Raw genomic sequence first — 27,005 nt, 5'->3', positions numbered from 1 at the left:
GCCTCCTGAAAAATCTGTATGCAGGTCAAGAAGCAACAGTTAAAACTGGACATAGAACAGCGAACTGGTTCCAAATTGGGAAAGGAGTATGTCAAACCTGTATATTGTCACCCTGCTTCTTTAATGTAAATGAAAATGGCATTCGAAATGCCAGGCTGTATGAAGCAGAAGCTGGAATCAAGATTGCTGGGAGAAATATCAATAACATCAGATATGCAGATTACACACCTTTATGGCAGAAAGTGAAGAGGAACTAAAGAGCCTCTTGATGAAGGTGAAAGAAGAGAGTGAAAAAGCTGGGTTAAAATTTAACATTTAAAAAATGAAGATCATGGCATCTGGTTCTATCACTTCATGGCAAATAGATGAGGAAACAACAGAAACAGTGAGACTTTATTTTCTTGGGCTCCAAAATTACTGAAGATGGTGACTGCAGGCATGAAATTGAAAGATGCTTGCTCCTTGGAAGAAAAGTTATGACAAACATAGCGTATTAGAAAGCAGAGACATTACTTTGCTGATAAACATCCGTCTAGTCAAAGCTACGGTTTTTCCAGTGGTCATGTATGGATGTGAGAGGTGAACCATAAAGAAGGCTGAGTGCCAAAGAATTTATGCTTTTGAACTGTGGTGTCGGAGAAGACTCTTGAGAGTCCCTTGGACAGCAAGGAGATCACACCAGTCAATCCTAAAGGAAATCAACCCTGAATATTCATTGGAAGGACTGACGCTGAAGCTCCAATACTTTGGCCACCTGATGCGAAGAGCCGACTCATTAGAAAAGACCCTGATGCTGGGAAAGATTGAAGGCAGGAGAAGAAGGGGATGACAGAGGATGAGATTGTTGTATGGCATCACTGACTCAATGGACATGAACGAGCAAGCTCCAGTAGATAATGAAGGACAGGGAAGCCTGACACGCTGCAGTCCATGGGGTCACACAGAGTCAGACACAACTGTTCGGCTGAACAGCAACAACAACTTACTACATCTGGCAGATTGACTGTCAAAGAGTAGGTGCTTAATACCCGTTGAATGAATACCTAATAAACCAATGATCATACAATTGTATGGATGACAACATGAGTAAGTAGGGCTGATTTACGGATAAGCTTTGTTGAGTTTTGACAGATCTGTATATCTGGGGGAGGTAGAGTAGGAGGTTGTGAAAAAGAAATGCATAACAGAGAGTACCAGCAAACAAAAAACCCACAAAGGTTAGAAAGTTTAGGCTCAGTTCCAAAAAACAGTGAAAGTTTCAGTTTAGCTTTAGAATAGTGAGAGATGAGACTGTAAAGAATATGGGCTCCATGATGTTCTGTGTCTGAAAGTCAGTCGGAGGAAGTTTTAATTAATTAAGGTGGTGATAGTGAGTCATGGCTACTGAGCAGGGGTCTCCCATGATCTTTAGGATCACTTTCTTTTGAGAAACTTTTATAGCAGCACTGGGATAGGATGGATTGGAATGGGAAGAAATCTAAGGGGAGGAAGATCAGTTAGAAGGATATTATGAAGGAAGAAGCAAAGATCAGAAGAAGTCCTGATGGTCATGTGGTTTGTGAGGCAGGAACAGATTCAAAGGATATTCAGGAAAAGGTTAATATACAAGATCAGGCCCTAGACTGGGATGGGCAGAAGTTAGAGTTGGATTCAAGGTGGAATCTGGGTGGCAAAGCATTGTCGCCTCAATGAACAGCAAAAGCTGAAGCCAGGAAGGTGAGCAGTTTCAGGTAAATACAACTGATTCTGAAATGCCAGAAGGAGATAGCAGGAAATGGAACATTGCACTTCAGAAGACAGACTGGGGCCCCATATTTAAAGTTGGGAATCATCTGATATAAGTGATGATGATGTGTGTGAATGGATAAGATGGCCAAGGAAACAGAATAAGCCCAGGAAAAAAAAGCCAGGAGAGGATGCTTACCCTTGGCTGGGTGAGGCAAGAAGTGAAAGCTAGGAGGTAGAAAGAGGAGCAGTCAGAGAGAGATAAGATTAATCTGGGAAATGTGCTTCTAAGAGGACAGGAATCAGAGATTCAAAGGAAAGAGTGGGTCAGTAGAGCCAAATAGTTAGAGAACTGGAGAAGAAGAAGAATTGACAGGGGAGGGAGCTGGGCAGGGCTGCAGAGGGAAGGCATGGAGGAGGGCATGGGGAAGATGTACTTTTTCATAGTGTTTCTAATGCAAGAGTCAGGGGTACTGCTGGGATGGCTCCTACACTGTTATCAGGTGGTTTCACAGAACTCAATAGATCCATCTCTTCCCAGAGTCATTGGAAAAAATGGGCCACAAGTATGGGTACAAATCGACTTAAGAACCCTGGTATCTGAAATCTAATTCATGAACACTCCCGGGTCTTATCGTGTCCTGAGAGGAAATAGTCAAAGTTAAAATGACCATTTTGTACAGCAGTATGCGTGCCAGAGCGATGGGTGGCACTGGGTAGCACCACAGTATTAACTGAACCAACCATTTTGTTACTAATTTGAAATGCTACTTTTATCATACAGTAAATCCCAAATGGCTTTGTGTCAATATCTGGACTCTCTGTTTCATTCCATTTTGTGCCAGACCTCCTGGTATTTGATTGGGATTGCCTTGAGTTCATGAATTTATTTGTGAAGAACTGGCATTTTTTACAATATTCAGTCTACTAAAAAGAGGGGAGTACTTAAGCCTTCTTCTATGCCCTTTAGTGAAGATAGGTACTTTTTCATAGAGGTCTTAAGCTTGTCTTTTGAATTACTATTGTTAGTGGTATTAGTTTTATTTTTGGTATTTTAAGTGTGTGTGTGTGTGTGTGTGTGTGTGTGTGTGTGTGTGTGTGTAAATAAGAAGGATATAGGTGCTTTCTCAGATAAGCAATATGAATTTTAAAAAGCAATCTTTAGATTGCAAATGTAAACTGCAAATGTACAATTATTATTGTACATTTATTATTGCAAATGTAAATTTTTAATAGCATCTGACCTTCACTGAGGGCTTCCCAAGTGGCTCAGTGGTAAAGAATACACCTGCCAATGTAGAGATGCAGGAGACATGGGTTCGACCCCTGGGTTGGGAAGATCCCCTGGAAGAGGAAATGGTAACCCACTCCAGTATTCTTGCTGGGAAAATTCCATAGACAGAGGAACCTGGTGGGCTACAGACCATGAGGTTGCAAAGAGTGGGACATGTCTGAGCGACTGAGCATGACCTTCACTGAGCTAATACACAAGTAAATAAATCATTTTGGATAATACTGTCATTAAAATAGAAAAAAAAATGGCGTTTATTTTACCTGTATATTGCTAGTTTTTCCTTCAATAAGACAAGCTGTGACTATGTATGTTAAAATGTGGAGTCTGTTGAGCCCTGGTTCTACCATTAAGCTCACTTTCCTCCTAATACCACACAAAGCCCATAACTCTGGCTCTTTCCACAGATAAGTAGAAATTCCACTCTGCTGCTTTAATTCTTGATCATGACCATGACCATTGGCTCTTCAATGTCTCCTCCGAAGGTGGGGTAGAATAGGTTGAAGGAGCTGCAACCCTGATGGCAGTCAACTGTATTCCCACCTCCCACCCCCAGCCCTGCAAATCACGTTTATCACAGGTGTTGTCACATGGTTTGATGTAACTGGGAGTAAAGAAAGGTTTCAGTTTTATCTTTTTCTTCATCCCAATCCTTTGGAAATTTTCAGTTTGAAGAAAAGCATAAAATTAACAAATCCAGATAAGGAGTCAGCAAACTTTTACTGTAAACCGCCAGAGAGAAAATGTTTTAGGCTTGTGGGCTATATGGTCACTATTACAGCTACCTAACTCTGTTGTACGTGAAAGCAGCCATAGACAATAAGTAACTGAGCCTGGTTGAGTTTTAATAAAAAATTTTTTAAATATTTATTTATTTATTTGGCCACACCGGGTCCTACTTGTGGCACGAGATCTTCTGTCTTCATCATGGAATCTTTAGTTGTGGCATGGAAACCCTTAGCTGCAGCACATGGGATCTAGTTCCCTGACCAGGGACAGAACCTGGGGCCCCTGCATTGAGAGTATAGAGTCCTAGCCACCGCACCACCAGGGAAGCCCTTCTAACAAAACTTTATTTATAAAACAAGTGGTGAGCCAGTTGTGGTGCATAGGCCAGATTTGGCCTATGCATGATGGTTTCCAGATCCCTAATTTAGACCTGTATACTTCCAAATTTTTCATTATCTGTGCTTTGAAAAACTGAAAGCAATGTACTTGTCCCCATGGAACTAAAGACAACAGGATACAAAGTGCTGGAGTGAACAAAACTAGCAAAATCACCAAAATGATTTTTCATCAATACTCCCATAATGAGTCTGAGCATAGCTAGCCCTTATCGGCTTTCTGAAACACAATTGGGATCACAGTACATAAAAAATATACATATTATATTGTGGTGTGGTCACTGTTTTGAGGAGAGAGAAAGAGTTGAATGAAAAAAGAAAATTATCATTATTAGTAATGGGAACATTTGCTGTTACTTACCAGTCCTGTACTGCATTGAAGGATTCTTCATTTGTGATGTCATACATCAAAATAAAGCCCATGGCCCCGCGATAATAGGCTGTGGTGATAGTCCTGTATCTTTCCTGGCCTGCTGTGTCCTACAAAATAAAAATAACAATCTCTCAAAAACTGAAGCAATACATCTTTTGGGGAGTGATTAATTATTCCCCAAATGGTTATAACAGAGAGTCTACATTGTACTTGCAATGTCTAGCAGTATATGTTTTTCAGTCTTGATTTTCCTAATCATTTTCATAGGGCAGCTCTGCAGTATTATGAGAAAATCTTTTTTGGGGGTAAAGGGCTAGCTCAGAGTACCTTCTACATTTGTTCATTCCCATTAAGCAGCACCTAACTATAGAAAAGAAGATAGTTCATACATATAAAAATCTGTGGCTTTTTGTATAATTTAAAACCAGAGGAGTACATTAACTCCATCATTATGTATTCACTGTCTGTCTGCTAAGTACAAGTCTCTGTGGAGGGAAAAAAGAAATTTATGAAAAAGTGTCTGCATTTAAAAACTGGCAGTGTAGGTTCAGTTTATTCAACAGTAAAATGAGAATAAAAATACCTGCTTCGTATGAGTATTTGAGTTGGACATATGAGGAGTTCCCAGTCTCCCATTAGAGAACTGGGGGGACATGCACAAACCACTGAACCTCTATTAACTTAAACCCCCTAAAGTCTAGCATGTTTGTTAGGGTGACATGATATAATGTATTGCAAGTGCTTCATAGAGCCTGACACACAAAAGTGGCCAATAAACCTCAAGACCTGGCTGTTATTCCTGAAATTTGGGCAGGTTAAATCTAACACAGGATGGCACATGGCAGCTTACAAATGCAGGTGTTCAGAACCTGCAAAAGAGCCACATGCAGCAGGGAAAACTGAGAATTAGAGGCACCCCTGGAGTGACCCGTATATGTCATGGACACTGCACAATGTAGCTGAGGAAATTATTATTCAGCTAACTCTTGCCCTTTGTCTTCTTAGGATCTGGGGTATCACTTACAACCCAGTGCTCCTTGGTTTCCCTCTTCGCCACTTTCCCAGGAGACTGAGCTCTGATTTCTCCATCCTACTATTCTTGATGCTTAGCATTTTGGACAGAGATGTTACCTTCTTTCTGACTTCAGTCTGGGTCCTCTTTCCTCCTTTCTCCCAGAGATGTCTCCTTTGTAAACAAAATGGATCCCAGTTCCAAGCCCTGAAGGGAAAGCTAATGTGTTGGATGATACAAGAAGAGGTTCCTTTCACATTAAAATGAAGTGTGCACCTCCTGGGTCTCAAACAGATTCTCATTGGAGATGCCGTTCCTTGCCTGTAGCCCCCTCCCTCTCAGATGCATACACGACACCTCGAACTAACAGCAGGATTTCAAGACTGCTAACAATTTTCTCCTAATTCGTGTGATTGATTCTATTTGGCCCCTGAAAATTCAGAGAAGGGTGACTAAAGAGGCCGAGGAAATCAGCAAATGATTTCAGGAGAATGTGGGGGTGTGAAATAAAGCTTGAAAATTAGCAAAGGGTATGACTGTGCATAAAGTCAGAAAAAATTATACTCTACTTGTGGAGCAGGGATAAGACTGGCCTGATTAGAGGTATTTATTAGGTAATGTTATTGAAATAAGTTTCCAAAGATAAGATGAAAAAGATTATGGTACTCAAAATAGCAAAAATAAAGCAAAACAAGCAAGGAAGGTCTTTCAGAACATACCACCAATTGGCAGAAAACAAAAAGAAAGTCTAGATTTCACCACATGAAAATCTGATCATTTCTTGAACATAGAAAAAAACTCTTAAAAATAAAATTGAAATGATGTGAATCAGATAATATTTGATTATTTTACTGTACTTTGCTTAGCATTTTATAAATATGAATGTGTAGATGTTAGCAATAACCTTCGATATCAAAAACTGCATGTAATTGGGACAAAAACACAAATTTATCAGACAAAGAATCCAATCTTGAGCTTATTTGGATATTCTTGGATATTCATTGGATCTAATTCCAGTAACAGTATATCCAATTGTTAAATAAAGAGGAAAGTTAGAGAATGAAATGAAATGGTGTTTAAAAAGCAAGGTATAATCAGAGATTGTGTAATATATTTTAGCTCTCTGGGGTACACAACCCCTTACAACTAGTTATCCTATTTTAAAACTTGGGCACTTTTGTCTTGGGTTCATAATTTTTCAGAATACATTATCTATAAAATTACCTTTTTTTCCTACTGTGAAGTAACTTTAAATAGCTTTCTTTATCTCTTGGTAAAGTTGACTGAGTAGCCTTCTTATATGTTGGGGACCCCTTTCTGCTGCTTTTTCTAGACAATAGACAGCTTTCCCCTAATTTCTCATAGGAGAAAACAGCCAAGATGCCTGAGCCACTGCTAAAAGGTGACCCAGACCCTTCCTGTCAAGCATGTCTTCAACACAGACACTGAATAATGTTGTGTTGAAAAACTATGGCATTATCTCTTTCTTCTTGACCTCCTTCAGTGATGGTTTCCTTTTTCATAAGATGTTAATTTTATTTTGACAGTAAAGAAACTAGGTCTAGTGTTATAAAACACATCAACTTCATACTGAGTGTATTTCATCTTCAAGGGAGCAGAAATCAAGGTTGTGTTATATTATGATTGAGATGTTACAGGAAACCACAGGGTCAGACAGCCATTATGTATCAAAATTTAAAAATAGAGAGAAGGGGACAAAAACAGCTTTCAAGAAAAAAAACAAAACAAAACAGAAGCTTTCAGACAGCAGTTAAGTCACAGCAAGGGACAGGATCTTCCACAGGATTCTGACTTGAACCCAGAAACACAGTCTAATTTGAGGTAGTTGTCACCCAAAAGCTCTCAAGGAGAATAAGAAATTGCACCAAGTAAAGGACATGTAGTAAGAAATACAAAGAGGAAATTTCCTTTCCAGATGCAAAGAAAATAAAGAGTAAAACTAAGCTAATAAACAGACACTAAATAGGCTCCGCACTGGTTTTGAGCATTGAAAACAATTTGAGGTTCCAAACTCATTAGCACTTTCTCTCCCACTATATTAGGAAGAAAAAGGAGTCAGAAAAAAAAACACCTCATTACATCTGACATTTACTAATAATGATAGAAGGTTATACTGGAAAGAAAATAGCATTTACAATGTCAAGTGCCACTAATGTAATTAAATGTGAGAATCTTGAAAGGTAACTAAAATGGTACCTCTTCTCAATCTGCTCAGGAAAATGGCTCTAAACCCTGGTTTTGCCTTGTTCCTCTGCCCAGTTGATTCTAATAACTAGGAGCACCTGCTGGTTTTCTACAACTGTAGGCTTCTGGTGATTGAAAAATCACAACTGGAAATCTTTTGCACAAAAAGATGAGGGATAAAAATATGATTGAAAAATCAAAACTTTCTTCCAAAGAGTTAGCTTTCATTTTTCTCTCTCTTAAGGAAAAATAAAATCATTTTAGCTGGCTTAAATATTTTGATTTCTCAATCATGCTCTTAGGAATTTTTGGCTTTAATGACAAGTTTGATTAGCAAATACTTGAATACCTGTCAAGAAAAGAACTCTAAAATGGAAAACATTAGCAGTTTGATCAGTAGTAGCTAGGACCATTTTCAGTTTTGAATTTTGACATTTTTGTCTGCTTTTGCCTTACGTTTTCTTTCTCTGGTGAAACATTTTATTTTTTTAACTGCATGTAGTGTATTCTCAATCACTTTTGAAGCCACACAGAGATAATATGCAGTTTTAGACTGAGGAAATAGCTTTCATTTGTAAGATATGGGTTATATTGTAATTCGCTTTCTTGTTTTGGTGGTTACTTCTTTCTGTATTGAATTAAACAGAAAATGGAACTAACCATTAGTAAAGAAACATAACTCAAATAGTATCACTACCATCAAAACACATTTTATTGAGTGTCTAGACAAAGAAAAATGGATTGAAGGACAGACAATCCTGATACATGGTAAAGTAGGTCATTTTATAGGTGGAGAAATCAAATCATAACACATTGGTGTTAATCAAAGGAAATAATATGTAATAATCTGAGAAAATCAATAGCAATGTACAGTAGGATGAGAACATTGAAACCTAAGACATAAAACACATTTTATCTAATGAACTTCCTAATAGATACAAATATGTGAAATGGAATAAACATTCAGTCATTTAGCATTCAAGCAAGTAGTGATCCTTTAACTTGGACCTTGCTACCCTTTTACCTGCAGGAATTATTTTCAATTATCAAAGGAAGATTAAATTATGCTGAATATAATTTAATATTAATGATGATTATTAATGATTGGTTGATTGATTGATTCAATAAACAGTAAGTGAATACCTATTACCAGTTACAAACTATGATAATACTTATTAAATGCATCTATTCTAGACATATTTTTGTATATTTAACAATTCTACACTTCAAAAACACTTCATTAATCAGGATATCCTATTCCTTACATGTCTATAAAATATTAGACATATATCATTTCTAAAGTACCAGACAGCACAGCAATTTAAAATTGTAATTGAGACCATCTCCAATTCAGAGTCACAGTTATGGGTTGCATTGTGTTCCTCCCAGAAGATATGTGAATTCCTACCCTTAGAACCTGTGAATGGGATCTTATTTAGAAGTAGGGTCTTGGCAGATGTAATCTAGTTATGATGAGTTCCCAGTGGATTATGGTGGATTCTAATCCTGTGACTGGTGAAAAGAGAACAGAGACAGAGAAGGCCATTTGAAGCCAGTAGCAGAGACTGGACTGATATAACCACAAACCAGGAAACCGCAGAGATTGCTGGGAAGAGAGGCATGAAATGAACTCTCCCTCTGGAGCCTGAGAGAGAGCATAGCCCTGTGACACCTTAATTTAGGACTTCTCGCCTCCAGAACTGTGAGGCAATAAATTCCTGTTGTTTTAAGCCACCCAGTTTGTGGTACTTCATTATGGCAGCCGTAGGAAACTAATGCAGTCACTGACCCTAGTTTGCAATCTGCATGATCAGGGCAAAAGCAATATAAATTTCACAGCTATCTACATACCCTTTTACTACTTTACAGGAGAGAAAATACAGAAGGTTAACAGTGGTCTATTGGAGAACCCTGAAATAGTCTCATGAAGATGTTAGGCCAAAATGCATAACTATATTCCACTTATGAAAATTAATTCTACTCAAAAAAGCTGAGTTGATATGTCTTATTGCTTTAAAAAAGTAGATCTTACTGTATATGAATACATACGTATATTGTTATTATAAGGACAGAGCACCATTCCTTGAAGTGATACATACTATATACTGCTTCATGCTTGAATTTTATCCCCACATGATTGAAGTGCTGTTACAGGAAAACCTAAAGTCATAACATATACTGAGACACTACCTTCCAAAACAACAGAAACAAAATGTTGATTATCATATATTACTTCTTTTATGTGCTATTACTTCCCTCCCAGTCGTATTTATTTTTTTCATTTCCATAAATAGGCAGGCATAAAGCAGCACAGAACACACTCTGATGAAAATAGTAAGCAAAACAGAGAGCTTAAATATTTTATGCTCTCTTGCTGCACGTTTATTTTTGGAATAAGAACTTTTTTCCTTACTGCAGGTAATCTTCCATTAAGATGAAATTTACAAACCATTTTTCCCTACTGATCTTTTACAAACAGTCGCTATGAATTCATTTTCACACACTTAGTTATACAAGCATCTGTAAATCAAGCCAACATTTTAGAAGAGGGTTCTAATAAACTGGCCTCTAAATAATTCTTTGATCAATTTAGAGGTTCTTCCTACCTATTGTCCTTTATCCATCCTCCTCACATCAGCCAATTTTATCGATCAGATTTTCTTGGCATGATGTTTAACTTTGAAACACCCAATCCTTCATTTTACAATGGCATTCACTTCCAAGTAAAACCTAATAAAACAAGCCTGAGGCAAAAGGATAAAACTTGACCTATTATTTCTTGGCAGTGTTGCCATGGCAATCCATCTTTTCTGGAAGAGAGGAACAGTTGTATATAGCTCTTTTATAGGGGGCCTTAGACTCTATTGTCAGTGAGACCAAAACACATCTACCAATTGTGTGTTTCTGCTCACGAAAAGTTGGAGACACTTTTCAGAAAATGCCATTTCAATGCTCAGATGAACTCTTTTCAAGACCTTTATAAAATTTATAATCAAAACCATGTAAAGACATCTTCATTCATTTTAAGAGCTTGTTATCTAAGGATGAGTAACAAAAAGGCAGAGAAAGGCGCCATTTTTGCTTTCTTTCTAATTAATCTTTCTGACAGTCTTCTTCCCAGTAGGATTTTGATTATGTTCAACTTTGTCAAAACCTAGGGCATAAACATTTAAATGCAGGCAGCTCAGAGCTTTTCATCAAAATTAGTGATTGCTTTTCTTCACAGAATGCAATTCAAATGCTTGCCATCAGATCAAGTGCTCTATGTTTTAAAGGATAATAGGCTTTTGAGTGGGATTCTTAGTGTTGCCCTAAAATTGGGAACTAAAGGTGTGTGTGTGTGTGTGTGTGTGTGTGTGTATATATATATATATATATATATATATAAAATTATGATTGATTTGAGTTGTTGTATGGCAGAAACTAACACAATATTGTAAAGCAATTTTCCTCCAGTTAAAAAATAAATTAAAAAACTAACATTAATTAAATAATAATAAAAAAACCTCCAACCATATTCCTTACAAAGGGATGGAGGTTTCATCCCCACGTGTGCCAGTTGGATGGATGGATGGATGGATGGATGGATGGGTGTCTGCTCAAACAATGGAACTGCTGACATTAGGTATCTGAGAACTGGAGAGAGAGGCAGGGTGGAGGAGGGGAGGCAATAGAGACGCCTGACTTCCCGCTGGTTAGCATGGCTAGGTGAGTTCCCCATGTATCAGTAAACACCACAGCAGGCAGCTGCTCTTGAGACATCTTGCCATGAACCCACCTCTGAGAAGGCTGTCTCCTGGATGAGGCGCGGGAGGTGACAAGGATTACTACCAGAGGCAGGAGGGGCTAAATGAATGTTAAAAGGGAGAGACCCTGAACCAACCTTCCTTGTCACGACACGGAGCAGTGGGAGAGCCCTGCAAGGCTCCCTGAACCTCCCACATGAGGGAACCAGCGTTCAGATATGTGCCACACAGAAGGTTACATGGGCTTAGCTGGAGAAGCCAAGAGGGAACTGTAACTCACGACTACTTCCGGCAGAGTCATCTGCCTAAGGTTTCCTAGCCCTTCGCTGGTCCCTGAAGCGTAAGAACTAGAAAAAAAGGAAGAACAGAAGAGGTGAAAGGGTGACTCAAGTCTCTCTTCCTATTACACGACCAATCTCTGGGAATATAGCCAGATTTGAGGGAAGAATATGCGTTAAATTGGATATGACAAGAGGATTTTAAACTAGGATCAAAAATGCTGAGGTTTTAAAATAGACTATGTATTTTTCAGAATAGATTTAGGGTCACAGCAAAATTGAACAGAAGGCACAGAGATTTCCCATATACCCTCTGCCCCACACCTGCATAGCCTGCTCTCCAGAGCAGCACATGTGTTATAGCTGATGATGTTACACCTACACTGACACATCGTCACCGCTCACAGTCCACAGTTTACACTGGGGTTCGCTCTCGGTGGTGTACATTGCATGGTTTGGACCATTTTACGATGACATTTATCCACCATTATAGAAACACACGGAGTAGTTCCATTGCCCTAAAAATCTTATCTGTGCCCTGCCTGAGCTTTTTTTTTTTTTTTTTAATAAAAAGAGAAAGACTAGAAATGGGATCTGTTCAAATTGTGGTTTGTGGATAGGCACAGGACATTGGACAGAGTTATCACTGAAAACAGGGTTTAGATAAAAATAATACCAGTGCATGGTATTTAACACCAGTAGGTTTAGACTCTTCACCAAAACTACCTACCAATGAAATATAACAACAACAACAACATGAAGAATATGGACTTAAGAAAAGTTTTACACATTTCAAACCACATTCCCAAATATCATTCCAATTAATTATTTTCTCAGAGGAGACTATTTTATAGATGATGGAACTGAGAAATAAAGAGGTTAGGCACAGGTTCTGTTTTTTCTATCAGTCATACAAAAATGCTGCTTTCAAATTGTTTTACTGCCCACCAAATTGTAAGTGTTTGTTCAAGAATCTTGATCAGATAATTATGAGAAGTTATAAAACATGCAGGAGGTTACTATAGTTCATAATTTTACTTATCAATAAGTAATTATCAATACTTATCAATAAGTAATATCAATTTTACTTATCTGAACTTTAAGGGAGAGCTAGTTTTTTTTTAATAAAACTCAGTCTTATGTTGAAGTGTTTAGGAATGAAGTATAATGATGTCTGCAACTAACTATGAAATACATTAATGAAAATAAGATGGATAAATGAATGGATAGAGGGATGGAGCAACATGTGATAAAGTAAAATGGTAGAATCTAGGTTAATTGTACAATGTAAGTGATGAACATGTGTTTACCATAAAATTCTTTCAAATCTTCCCCCGCCAAAAGAGGTTAGGCACTGGTTCCAAATCAAAGCAGTAGAATATGACACGTTACACGAAAGTCCAGCTCTTCTCACACAAATCTAGTCCTCTTCCTGAATATCAGGCTGAAGATTGAAGAATTTACATTACATTTTTCACTCTAGGTCTATGTTTGATATTATCACTTGGCTATTTAACACTTGTTCCATGTATGTGCTTTCAATCTTTGTCAGCTTCATATTTTTAAACTCCATTCATTCTTCAAGCAATTGTGCTGTGTCTAGTCCCAATCCACTCTTTCAGGACATGTTTTTCTACTTTTTCTTTAGTCTGTGAATTTTCTTCTTAAGTTTATCTTTGCAAGCTCCTTTTTCTGCCCACCTCTTGAAGGTTTTGCACAGGCTTCTGATCTTCATTCTCTCTCATCATCCTGTACCGTACTATCTGCACAGTTTCAAAGGTAGTCTATAAATAGCTCTACCTTCCCTGGAAACCCTGACCACACTCTTGCTCCCTAGAATGACATTTCCATCATTGTAACACAGAGGTAGCTCAAATTTATCTTGCTCAAATAAGTCAGTGCAATTCTCTTAAATTTAGTATGTCACTAGCATTTTAAATCTTTTAATCACAATATCAACCTCACAGATTTTCTCCTCAGTATTTGGTCTATAAATACTAAATACATTTTTTTCAAAAAAAAACAAACAAACAAATACACAACAACTGTAGTTTAGCAGAGTATCCTATTGGGAGTCAAGTTCTGGCTGAATATTTGGCCCTTGTGTGAACTTGGTTATCTCACTTGCCTCTCTGGGCTCTGATGTCCTCATTTGTAAATGAGAAAGTAAATTTTCTAAGTCTTGTTTCAGCTCTCAAGTCACAGAATGTCTTTAAATACATTTTCCCCCTCTCACAGGATTTTTGGTCTAGTGCATCAGTATCGTTTTACTGGTGAAATCTGTCCATTAATATTTACTCTAGTTACCAACATCTTTGCATGGTAGTGGTGGTTTAGTTGCTATGTCATGTCTGACTCTTGTGACCCCATGGACTGTAGCCTGCCAGGCTCCTCTGTCCCTGGGATTCTCCAGGCAAGAATACTGGAGTGGGTTGCCATTTCCTTCTCCAGGATATCTTCCCAACCCAGGAATTGAACCTGGTCTCCTGCATTGCAGGCAGATTCTTTACCGACTGAGCTATGAGGGAAGCCCAAAATCTTTGCATAGATGTTTCCTATCTTATTTTATGATATTTGTGTTGATATTCCTATATTTCTTTTTGTTTATTTCCTGCTTTCTCTTTGGTTGAATGCTTTTCATTTTTTCCCTAATTTTATTCTTCTCTTTATTAGTTTGGAGGTTATACCTGTTACATGAAGTGATTTTCTCAAATTTCAAAATATATGTTCAAAAAATTTAATTATATATTTATTTCCCCAAATTCAAGTATTTAGAATAATGTCATTCATTCTTTTCCATTGTACATAATAATATGTACAGTGGTCCATGTTCTAATTACATCTTGACTTTTTACCCCCTATATTAGACACTATTATGTTTTACACAGATATTATTCATTTATATTTATCCTTATTTTCCAGTTTCCCTGCTCACAATTTTTTTCTTACTGAAACTATCCTTTCATATTTCTGAAATGCACTCTTCAGAAATCTCACTAAAGGTCTTTTGTAGTAAACATTCTCTTCCTGCATGTCTGAAAATGTATTTATTGAAATCATTCATGAATAATGTTCAAAAATATGTATTTCTGGGTATAAATTCTAGTTATACTTTATTTGTTCTTTATAGCATTATGCTAAGGTTTATAGACTTCAGTTCACATTTAAAAATATGCTATCACTCTACTCATTGTTCTATTTTAGGTAAACTCTTTTCTCTGAAGCTGTAAGAGTTTCCTTCATCTTTGGAGGTTTTCAGTTTCCATGATGTGGCTACACTTACAATTCTTTTATCTATGTTGCTTCAGGTTCACTGTGATCCCCTATTTTGAGAATTTTTGTCTTTCAAAATTTTAGAAAAAAATCCAGTCACTATCTATTCAAACTACTTTTCTTCCATTCTTTTTCCCCTCCTTTACTTTGGAGTTACAGTTAGATAAACAATTAGATATCAGATAAATAGGGTGACCCCACAGCCTGGGCTGCCCAGGAATATGCCAGGATATGCCCTGTGGTAGATCAGTGAACACTTAAATAATGACTTTATTGACCCAAAAGTCTTCTAGAACTTTTTCAATTTAATTCATATTTGAAACCATGTCTGGATCAATAAAACAAGTTCATAGTTTCTGACATGGTTGCTGTCAGTTCTTAGGAGTTTGAAGAAAGGTCTGAAACAGTTCTAAAGGTCAGCTGAGTCATACGCTGTAAAACTTGTTAGTTTTAAAATGAGAGCAGAACTGAGTATAAAATATACGGCTGTTGCATGAGTCTGCCTCTGGAAGAGGAGTGTTTCTGTGCCTCCTGAGGCCTCTGTTCTCGTAAATCTTCACATTAGCCATTCAGCTCATTTTTCCCTCTAATCAGCTTTCTTTTGTTACCTGTGCTGAGAAGGGATGTGTTACTGCATCTGACTCACTGAAGTGTTTCATTTGATTAACACAGTCATTAAAAACTTTCAAGCCAACATTTAAAAATGTGGAGATTTTTACACAAAAGCCTAGACTTCCAATTTCTTTTGAAAAATGCAAAAAGCTGGTAACAAATTGCTGTGTGGCCACTGAGGCTGAAGCTGGTAGCAGCTGCCTCTTTTACATGCCCTTCTCTCCTTCCTGATGTTGCCCATTCCCTAAGGAACTAATGTTTGAGCTCACTCCCCACCTACCACCTAAGTAATTCTGTTTATTCTCTGTACTAAACCATCCTATGTCTTCCTTTAAGCCTAAGGATGAAGTCCAAATTCCTTAGGCTCTTTTTCATTTGACCCTGCCATCCCTTTCCAATTTTATCTTTATACTATCGTGTGTGTTCATTCTTCTTTTTGTTCCCTTTGTGTTAGAATTTGACCAACTTTCTCAACTTCTCCCTATGGTTTTCGGACTTCTGTGTGTTCATGCCTCCACATGCTTGTCCTCTTGATCTTGTGTTTATCTTCAGTAGAATTCAAGTATATCTTTTTTTAAGAAGTCTTATCAAATAGCTATTCTTCTTATTCTTCTAGACTGTCTTAACCAAAGACTAAAACTTGTTCTTAACTTAGCCTCAATTTAGTGCCTAGGTGAGATTTAAGTTTGGGGGGGGTCAAGATTTATACAAGGAAAAAGTCAGGTTGTCTTAACAAATCAATATTCTGACTGGGTTAACTTCTTACTAAAAACTATTCAAACAGTGTAAATCTATATTCCTAACGTTGTGCTGGGTACTGAGAAAAATATAAAATATGTACCCATGTGATATAATCTCCAAATCAAAAAATTTACATTTCCCACAAACTGGCAAAACAAAGCACATAAAGTGATCCGAGCCCTGGTCGTATTAGCAGTGTTTATTGTATGATGTGTGCAGTATGTGCTAGAGGAATCAAAGCAGGGATCGACTGAAATGTGCTGGAAATGGCTCCAGGAAAAGGTAAGGTAGGTCCTCAGGGATGAGTAGGTTTTGAAGGGCAGAGGAAAGGTGGTTAGCAGACTCAACCACAGTGGGGATCATGGAAAGACCACAGAAGTGACAGGGAGTGAAGAGACTGGCATTGCTGTTTATTCTTTTATGTACCTACCTCAATCTCCCTGAAGGGACTGAAACAGTGTCTATTGTTATGTATTGCACAGGCTTTTGTTTGGCATCTGAAAATTCACCAGGCACTGCAAATGGAGAGATGATTCGCTACTCCCCTTTAAACTGGGAGTATCTGGTTTAGGAGACTGAGAACAGATCTATTTCTTCTAGAGCATGGAAGAAAGAAAATGTAATCTATGACTCAGTAACAGGTGGACTAAGTAATTAAACCTCTCTAAATTTTCACTTTCTAGCAAAAATGTAGATAATATTATCTACCTATATACCTTTTCATGGTTGTTGTAAGGATTAAATAAATAAATACATTGTAAGGTTTCTTGCGTATACTGGGTGCTCAATAAATAGGAACTTCTTTTTTCTTTTCTTTTTTTCAAGCAGCAGCAATATGTAGAGGAAAAAATAAGGTCTTGGTGTTAGAACACTTGCGTTCCTACCCTGGCTCTGAGACTCACCTGCTGAGAGACTTGAGAAATATCACTTAATCATGGACGTCCCTAGAGAATATCATACTGAGTGAAGTCAGTCAGACAGAGAAAGGGATATACTGTAAAACATCCCTTATATGTGGAATCTAAAAAGAAATGATACAAATGAATTTACTCACAAAATAGAAATAGAGAATGAACTTATAGTTGCCATAAATTGCTGAGATGAGAAGGATGGAGGAAAGGGATAGTTAAGGAGTTTGTATATACTGCTATATTTAAAATGGATAACCAACAAGGATCTGCTACAGCACACGGAACTCTGCTTAATGTTATATGACAGCCTGGATGGGAAGGGAGTTTGAGGGCAAATGGACACATGTTTATGTATGGCTGAGTTCCTTTGCTGTTCACCTGAAACTGTCACAATGTTGTTAATCGGGTATATTCCAATACAAAATAAAAAAGCTTTTTAAAAAAGAAAGAAATATCACCTAATCTCTCTGAGAATCAGCTTCCCAATTTCCAAAATGAAATCAGTAACTAATATTGAGTTGAGTTGCAAGCTGCAAATGACAAACATTCTCTGTAAGCTGTATAATGCTATAGGTAACATCATTATTATTGAACTTGTTAAAGATAGTAAAGAATTGAAGCATGTTAAATTCCATTAGAAAGTGTTTGTTTAAATGCAACTGGGTTCCTCAAAAGAACATTGTTCCTTATTTCTCCCATCTCCCAGAACAGAGAGAACATAAAGGTAGTTGTCCATCAGAATCACTCAGAATGTACATACCCTCATTTTCTCTTTACACTTCTTTACATAAAAGAGGAATGGAATTCAAAGGTGAAATACACAATTAAATTATCATGACAATTACTTGATTATGGTTACTGATCTCTTTAAGATCCTCTGCACAGTCTTACTTTTTATGATTGTTTTGACCTGCTTTGAGACAAAAGGTCTAATGAATAACAATGGTGGTTCAAGGTTAGAAGAGCATCTCCCACATTTCAAACTACTGCTCACTGTAGTTGATAAGATTCACTGAACGATAAGTACTACGTCCAACAAATAAGTCTCAAAAAATACATAGAAGAGAAGGGGAAATGAAAATACAGAAACCAGACGCTAGAGAAACAGGAGTCGCTGTAGCATCATACCATGTGCTCTGAGTCCAGAGAGAGAAAGCTCACAGCAGGCACCTGGCTGTACAACAGGCCTGGGCAACCAGAGGATAAAGTGACTGTCTGGCTCTGGAAGGAGCACTCGAAGGCCAGGGAGACGCATACTTTGGAAAGGCTTCTTGACTTGACCAGAAACAGTTCTACTATCAATAATAGCCAGTATTTCTCCTTTTGAAGTGGGTCCAGTGAATTTTTTCTTTATATATAACCTTCATCTTAAATAATTTAAAATAGATAATGAGATGATATTATATCCAAATGAAGCATCTAAACATCAAGGCAATTTTGAGTGGTTGAGTATTATTTTACAAGTTGTTAAGTCAGTAGAAAATATTAAGCTCATTGCCTGGCATGGGACATTTTCATGGGTGGCCTTGTGACCTCACTTTTCTATATGGGATTCAGTCAGTTCAGTTCAGTCGCTCAGTCGTGTCCGACTCTTTGCGACCCCGTGAATCGCAGCACGCCAGGCCTCCCTGTCCATCACCAACTCCCGGAGTCTACCCAAACCCTATAGTATCAAAATTTATAAGGCATAAAGCCATCAGATTTTATAAGGGTCTCCTAAGATGAATAGTAACTGCAAATAAGTCTTGCAGATCACATAGCTAAGTAGATGACAAACCCTGGCTTTTTGCCTACATTTTTGGTTATGATGAAACCATCAAAAAGTAGCTTTATTGCTATTTAAGCAATTTTCTCTTTTCTGTTCAGTTCTGAACAGACACCCACGTACAGCTGAGTCTGGGGCTTGGCTTCATAATTGTAGGAAATAAAATCAGAGGCAGAGGTCAGAGGCCGGCTACAAAGACGATTACAGGGTTAAAGAGAGATGTGCCCTTGGGGAGCAACTGAAGGAGCTTTATTAAGCCTCAGGAGTCTGACGCGTGACTTCCTACGAACTTTGAGTGTTTAAAAGTCTTTGTGATAGAGCATGCGAAGTGATTCTTCTTTTATAAATCTTCATTCAAGACAGAACTGGACTTATTGGGGGGGGGGTGTAGAAATGGGGCCTGGACACTGACTACAGGAACAGGGGAAGCTGGAAAGGCAGACATCCTGTCTTAAGGGCTGGGCTGTGAGTTGTACAGTGTCCATTGGGGAGTTAGAGGGGCCAGTCAGGAGAGGAGAGAGCTCCGGGGGCACTCCAAGCCCCTTTAACACTGTTATTAAGGATGCTGCTTTTGAAAGGGATAAAACCTGACCACAGAGCTAAAAGAAAAATCTAAAAGAGAGGCCAAATTTGTATTAAAACATGATACAGTCTAAACCTAAAATAAGATCTATAGAGTTTATTCAACCTGAGTGCTATTTAGGGGTGAAATTTTCTACTAAGTCAGAAAAAGCACATTTCTAGGAGTCTATACAAATAAATCAACCACATTATTTTCAGAGCAAATAAAATAGGACCTGTACTGAACTGTATGAATGAGGACACAGATAGACAGATTTATACTGCATAGTACAGAAAACACTCAAACGTTAGCACTTTACATTTAAGAAGTAAAATTAGCTAGGTTGAAGAAAATCATTATTGACAAGAAATAAAACCCATGCATAAAGCAACATTTAGTTTTTTCTTAGTAAAAAGTTACCAAAATCACTGTGTTACAAATAGATCAAATAGACCTAAATCATTTGCCAAACAATCTGGCAGCCCATAACAGCATTCTCCCCAGATTTAAATTTCACTAACAACATGGCTGCTGGCATGAGAAGCCTGAAGGAGCGTTTGTATTCCAACTATAATTCAGATTTCTACTTTTGATGCAAAAAGTTCTTTTACCACTTGTGTGCCTGACAAATATATTTTTCTTACCATGTCAACAGACTCTACTGCTCGAATAACTTGATAGCAGAGTCAGAGAGCAGATGCACTGGCATCCACTGATCCTTCTCCTACAGGAAAGACAGAAACTTCTCCAGCTGGGTACCACCCAACTGGAGATGCCAGGCCTGAGGATCATGCTGTGCTAATAAGGTCAAGGTCTGATCACTGTGTGTCTTCATTCTGCCCGATTACATGCTCAACCTGGCGTGTTATTTCACAAAGATGAGAGGCAGGAGGATGGGCAAGGGTGTAAGGCTGAATTTGCACAGGTCCATCATCCTTCATAAAAAGACAAATAAATGATTCTTAGTACCCAGAGACAACTCTAAGCTACTGCTAAAGAACTTGATCACATGGGGGTGAGTATCTCCCCTTTTGGAACTGGCAGCAATAAATTCTGATGCTGAGAGCTGGCTTGAGGGAAAAATACGATGGAGAGTTACCTCTCACCTTCAGGGAAATTTTAGAAGACCTATTCCTTCTCACTGGCCTATTTATTTAAAAACTGGCATTTGGTCATTTAACACAGTGCCACACTCCAGTTCTCCTTTGGCCAATTTGGTGTGGAGTCGGGGCAGGGGCACTACTCCCAAGGCACCCTTGGTCATTCTGATGCTGGTGGTTTGACTAATACTGAATCCTGTGACTCTGGGCTTAGGTGACCAGGGCTCACACTGGGGCTCCATCACATACTCGCTGTGCGACTTTAGAAAAATCAACTCATCTCTTTATACCTCAGTTTCCTCAACTGTAATGGGATCATGATAGATTACTTCTCAAGTCTGTTATGAAGATTAAATGAGCTAACTCAGATAATCTGTTTAGCATAGGAGATCAGACTAGGGAGTGAACAATACATGGCAGTTATTGTAACTTCCAAATACTCTTTCATTTAAAAAATTTTCTTTCTTATGTGCAATGTTTTACATATAAATAGGTTTCATGCTTACAGCTTCAGTTTTTAAAGTCATTGTAGAATATATAAATAATGCATATGCCACATACTATATGTATAAAATATTATATATATGTGATTATTGGTATGATAGATCTAATTTTGAATGTCAGTGTTTTTCAAAGATGTGACTACAAACCACTGTTAATCCTTCTTATTGAAATAAAGTGGTGAGTGACCAAGGAGAAGGCAATGGCACCCCACTCCACTACTCTTGCCTGGAAAATCCCATGGACGGAGGAGCCTGGTAGGCTGCAGACCCATGGGGTCGCTAAGAGTCGGACACGACTGAGCAACTTCACTTTCACTTTTCACTTTCCTGCATTGGAGAAGGAAATGGCACCCCACTCCAGTGTTCTTGCCTGGAGAATCCCAGGGACAGAGGAGCCTGGTGGGCTGCCGTCTATGGGGTCGCACAGAGTCGGACACGACTGAAGTGACTTAGCAGCAGCAGCAGCAGCAGCAGTGAGTGACCAAGAAGTAAAGATGTCTAACACATTCTTATTCTTTACTAAAATATGATCTTTTTTTTTTTCTCAAATGGAAACAAAATAACTGCTATGGTCTTCCAATTTGTTTGAGGTGGACAGGCAAAAATCTCTGAGCTTTAAAATTTCTTTCTGCCGAAATATGTACTTCAATATAAAGTGTCCAAGGCAATTTAAAAAGCAAATAGAGACAAGCCAATAAAAATTGGAAACTGCCATGGAAAGAAAAGCAAACAAATAATGACTGAAATGCTGCTTGGGCCTTTATCCAAGCTGGTTTTTGAAGAAAATATGAATACCCTTTGCCTCAATGTTCCAAATGATGGGAGATGTACAGATTTTGGTCAAAATAGAGAAACTTACTAACAAAGAAAGGGGTTGCCTCATGAACTGGTAAGCATTTCATCACTGGACATGTTTGAGCATAGGCTGGGTGAGCAATGTTAAGGATGCTGTAGAAGACAGTCATGCTCCTATAAGGCATTAGACTACAGAACAAGATTCTAAAAGGAGAATGACAGATGCTGTCCAAGTTGTGGAAACTGGGTACTGGAAGATTCATGATTTTGATAGCAACAAATAAGTAAAGAAGTTACTAAACATCTGTGGAAAGACAGGGAGCTCAGATTTTGGACGTATTTTATTTTAGCCCTAGGTGGAAACTCCTTAGCAGAGAAGTTCTAAAACCCAATAAATAGTTATATCTTCATTATATTACAAATCTATTTTTTCACCTAATAAATCTTATTGTTTACTGATTTTCTGCTTTTCCTATCATACAAATTTCAGTGACTCAGTATGGAAGATTGGTCATTTATCTGTGACTAAAGATATAAATTTAGGATGGTAAAAGCATCCTAAAGGTGAAAACTAGGTTTATCTGGAAGGTATCCAAACTCTCTTGTTCCAAGATCATTGTCGCACAACTTGTAGCTAAAACTGACTGATTTCTCCTCTTAATTAGTGATAGAGTAAAGCTTACCATCCAATGTGGCCATAATAAGCTACTCCTTAGGCAAAAAAAGAAAGAATTTCCAGTTTTGGTATTTCCTTTATACTTATTACTAGATCACTCAGTGGCTACTGGCACTAGATTACTTTCACATGTATTTTTTAAAAGTTGACCTCAACTATCCCCTAAATCATCACAGAAACATCATGTGTTCTAAAATCACAACTTTACGTTGGAGGCACCAACAGTGTAATATCCAGTATCTCCAATGATTAAATGAACTACAAAGCCACTGGGCAACATGAAAATAAGAGGAGTTGGGCTGGTCAACATAAAATCAAATGCAGCCCTAATCTCGCAATCATATGAAGATGGATACTTCAGGCATAAGCACATTAACATGTAAAATTTAATTTGCTCCACTTCCAGAAACAAGTTAGATTAGGTTAGGAACCAGAGGGCCTCTTTTCAGAGAGGAAGAGAGGGAGGATAGATAGAGGGAATCAGAGCAACTGGTGAGAGGAGAACAGAAATGCTTGAGAACAAGTTATTTTATTCAGAGTCCTTTTAATAGCAAACTTGGGTGCCATCATGTAGTTCTATGCCATAAACCCAGTTCCAGGAGATTTATACTCCCTCCAAAAGGTTTCTTTTTAACTATATAATATCCATTGAAACACACATTGGTTTTATCTTGGTTTTGAATTTGAGTGCCTCTTAACTTCCTTTCCTAATAAATAAAAAATCCAAATGCCACAAGATCAAGCACATCATCAAAAACTTTAAGAGTTTATAAAAGAAAGCAAACTCCTTGTAGATTACCAGTAATGCCCTCTAACAGTGATATTGCAGACTTCTGACCATTAGACAGAAGACTAGTTCACATGTGGACCAATCACTTATCTCTGTCTTTTTGTTGTTGTTCAGTCGCTCAGTCGTGTCCGACTCCTTTGCGACCCCATGGACTGTAGCCCACCAGGTTCCTCTGTCCATGGAATTTTCCAGGCAAGGATACTGGCGTGGGTTGCCATTTTCTTCTCCATGGGATCTTCCCAAACCAGGGATGGAACCTGCATCTCCTGTACTGACAGGCTGATTATTTACCACTGAGTCACTGAGGAATACTGGCCCCTTATCTCTATCTGCTGAAATAAAATTCACTTGTGAGAAGCTATTTTATTCCTAAAGGCCAAGGTTGCTTCGCTTACTCACAAAATGAGAACTTAAAAATACTCTATGTGATGTACAATTATTTCATTAGTCTGTTGTTTATTTAAACGTACTTTAAGAGCAGAGATTTCCTTAAGAAATATCTAACGTATAATATGATGTCATAAATAACCAGACGTTAAAAAATCATTATTGAAGGTTGAGGGGAAAAGCAAAGGATTATAGTGATGATCAGAAACAATAAATTATGTTCTCACTTGCTTTGATGAACTTGGTTCTGAATATAACAGTGTATTGTCACTCAGTTTGAACCTACCATCCATGAAATGAAGCAAAGGGAAATGCATACAGTTAGCTACTTGCTTGAAATCCTCTCTGATTTGGTAAGGCAGGTTTCTTACGGTGTTGATTAATGGTGAGCACAGCACTGTCCAACAAATCAGTTGCTCCAGTGTTGAGCAAGGGGACCACTTCTTCTGATTCCAGCTGGAGCTAAATATCCAGCTGGAGAGTGACTGAAGGTATAGCAATGCAAAAGACAAACAGCTAGGTCCCCTTTTGACTTCTGGAAAGATGGCAACCAAAATAATTCTGACAAAATAAAAGTCATTTTATTTGTTCATCACACTTCCTGTGTTTGCAGTTCTGAAATGGAAGAGAATTTCAGCACCAGAAACACTCAGCACAGATCATTTGTATGGCATTTTTGTTTTTAGTTTTTGGTTTTTCATCTAGTCTCTTGGCAAGTTTAATATTTACCACAAATACTGTTTTCTATCATCATGATACTGTGTCTTAGATCTCTGCGACTTATTTATCCACCAGCTGCCAGTTTACACCCTTAGACAACATCTCTCCTATCCTCCCACCTCCCAGCCCCTGGTAGCTACCATGTAATTCTCTGTTTCTATGAATTTGGCTTTTTTAGACTCCACATATAAGTGATACCATACAATATCTATATAGCATTGTTTCTGTGCATCTTATAAGGTTCTCAGTGCTTTCAAGAATTCTGTACTTGAGCTTATTTTCAGCTATTTAGATTACTTTTCATCTCACTAAACAAGGAACATTTTTTCCTGCTCTGGAAATAGAGATATCTATACAGTTTATTTTATCAGAATTCTTTAATTTAGAGTCTCTCTGCTTCCTCTTATCTGAGTACACCAGCAGGCAAACTTAAGAATTATGGACCACAGATTACATGCAGTATGCAGTTAACAAAGGGGATTTCATGGCTCTGCAGTTTTCATAATTACATTAAAGCCAGGCATGTTTCTCTTTAAACACCAAAATGTGTCTTTATAAAGAAACTGGGTTTCAGGATTTGTCATGAGAAAAGTAAATAAGCAAGGATTAAAACGGCATTTACTATGAGGAAATAGTGGCCCAGCAGCTACATCAAAGTACACTCCAGTCTGCAGAAAGAAAGAGCTTCAGAGCTGGAGTCAGAGGTTCTTTCTGGGTAACAGGCTCAGCTCTCCCACAAACCAGCTCTGAGACTTCAGGAAGATCACTTCATCTTTTAAGTTTCCTCATTTGTATAGGAATGTGATTGAATTATTGAACACATACTTTTTAAGGTCTCTCAATTCTAAAGACTCCTAAGGTTAAATCATTTTAAAGGAACTTATTTCTTCACTTGTGGCTCAGCTGGTAAAGAATCTGCCTGCAACGCAGGAAACCTGGGTTCGATCCCTGGGTTGGGAAGATCCCCTGGAGAAGGGAAAGGCTACCCACTCCAGTATTCTGGCCTGGAGAATTCCATGGACTGTATAGTACATGGGGTCACAAAGAGTTGGACACGACTAATCGACTTTCGCTTTACACACTTTCATTTCATAGGAGAATGAAATGTAGGGCCCCTAAAAAGCTGCTTAGGACATTGATTTTTTTTAAGAGTTTTATGAATTTCAGTACAGTGATTCTCAAACTTTGGTATATGACAAAACTTGTTGAAGTAGCAATTCCTGGGCCCTATCACTAAAGACTGATTCAGGAGGACAGGCGTGTTTGTGGACACCTGTACTATGAATAAACCTCCAGGAAATTCTGATGCAGATGCTCTGTGGACCTCACTTTGAGATTAAACTAGTAGCTTGAAAGAAATAAAGAAATGTCTTCAAATCCTGGCTGAACGCCTGGAAAAAAACTGCTTCAACAGGATACTAAGACACAATCATTCCAAATAAAACCTTCTTTTGCCCTCAGAAGTAGGATTATAAAAAAGAAATTTGATGTTATTCATCAGGATAATTCAGATTTGGCTGGCATATGCAATTTCTGAATTATCCCTTTCTTCTTTTATTAAAAGTTCTTTGCAGTTTTCCTCCTCATGGAAGTCACCTTTAATTACCATATATGCTGAGTATTAGCTAACCCAACACAGAGTTGTCCTGGATTTTTTCGTCAAAAAGTTCTGGTTCTAACCATACTTACTATCCAGGTCAAAGTCAAATCTATTCTTAGCAGGTTACAAAATTCTATAGTAGAATTTTAGTTTTGTTTAATAAGACATATTACACTCCTCCATCTATGGGATTTTCCAGGCAAGAGTACTGGAGTGGGTTGCCATTTCCTTCTCCAGAGGATCTTCCCGACCCAGGGGTCGAACCCAGGTCTCCCACATTGTAGGCAGACGCTTTACCGTCTAAGCCACCAGGAAGACCAATAAGACATATAGGTCTAGATATCAAAAAAAGATTAATTAAAAATGTGTAAGTATTAGCAGTTATCTGTTTTCTGTTTATTCCTCTGTATGTTAAATTTTTCTACCAAAGCTATTTTATCTTTTACAATCTTTACTTTAGAAAGGAAAAGAGAAAGAAGGAAGGAGGAAGACAGACGAAGGGAGAAGAAAGAGGAGCAAGAGGAGAGGAGATGGAATGTGTGTGCTGTTCATTTCCAAGGATGAGATCAGACCATTCTTTATCCCTGCATGTTATTTTCTTTTGAGTAAACATATATTTGTATTTCTGGTAAATGGTACATAATTCATTCTTTGTGACAAACGTATTATCTAAAATTTTAAACACACATTGAATATTCTACTCACTAAACTTTGAGTTTATAAAACACTGCAATAAAAAGGCAAATGTCTATATTTGGGGCTATATCTAAATTATATACACAATATTACTCTCTCACTTCTTTCTCTACTACACAT

The 27,005-nt window shown here is 37.8% G+C and overlaps 1 protein-coding gene across 9 annotated transcripts in view; it reads right to left on the bottom strand.

Moving 5' to 3' along the window:
• The window catches only part of RAB3C (RAB3C, member RAS oncogene family), a 376,080-nt gene that overhangs the window by 132,645 nt on the left and 216,430 nt on the right, over nucleotides 1-27,005 (bottom strand). For all 9 annotated transcript variants that reach the window (XM_081524311.1, XM_081524309.1, XM_081524312.1 and 6 more), the window contains one exon: nucleotides 4,502-4,620. In XM_081524311.1, the coding sequence (XP_081380437.1) occupies nucleotides 4,502-4,620 (119 nt within the window). The remainder of the gene's footprint in view (nucleotides 1-4,501; nucleotides 4,621-27,005) is intronic.

The sequence above is a fragment of the Giraffa tippelskirchi genome, chromosome 8, assembly GCF_054371585.1.
Source record: "Giraffa tippelskirchi isolate mGirTip1 chromosome 8, T2T-mGirTip1v1.2.pri, whole genome shotgun sequence".
Lineage (NCBI taxonomy): Eukaryota > Metazoa > Chordata > Mammalia > Artiodactyla > Giraffidae > Giraffa > Giraffa tippelskirchi.
The sequence above is the reverse complement of the archived record's forward strand: the minus strand, read 5'-3'. Positions and strand labels throughout refer to the sequence as shown.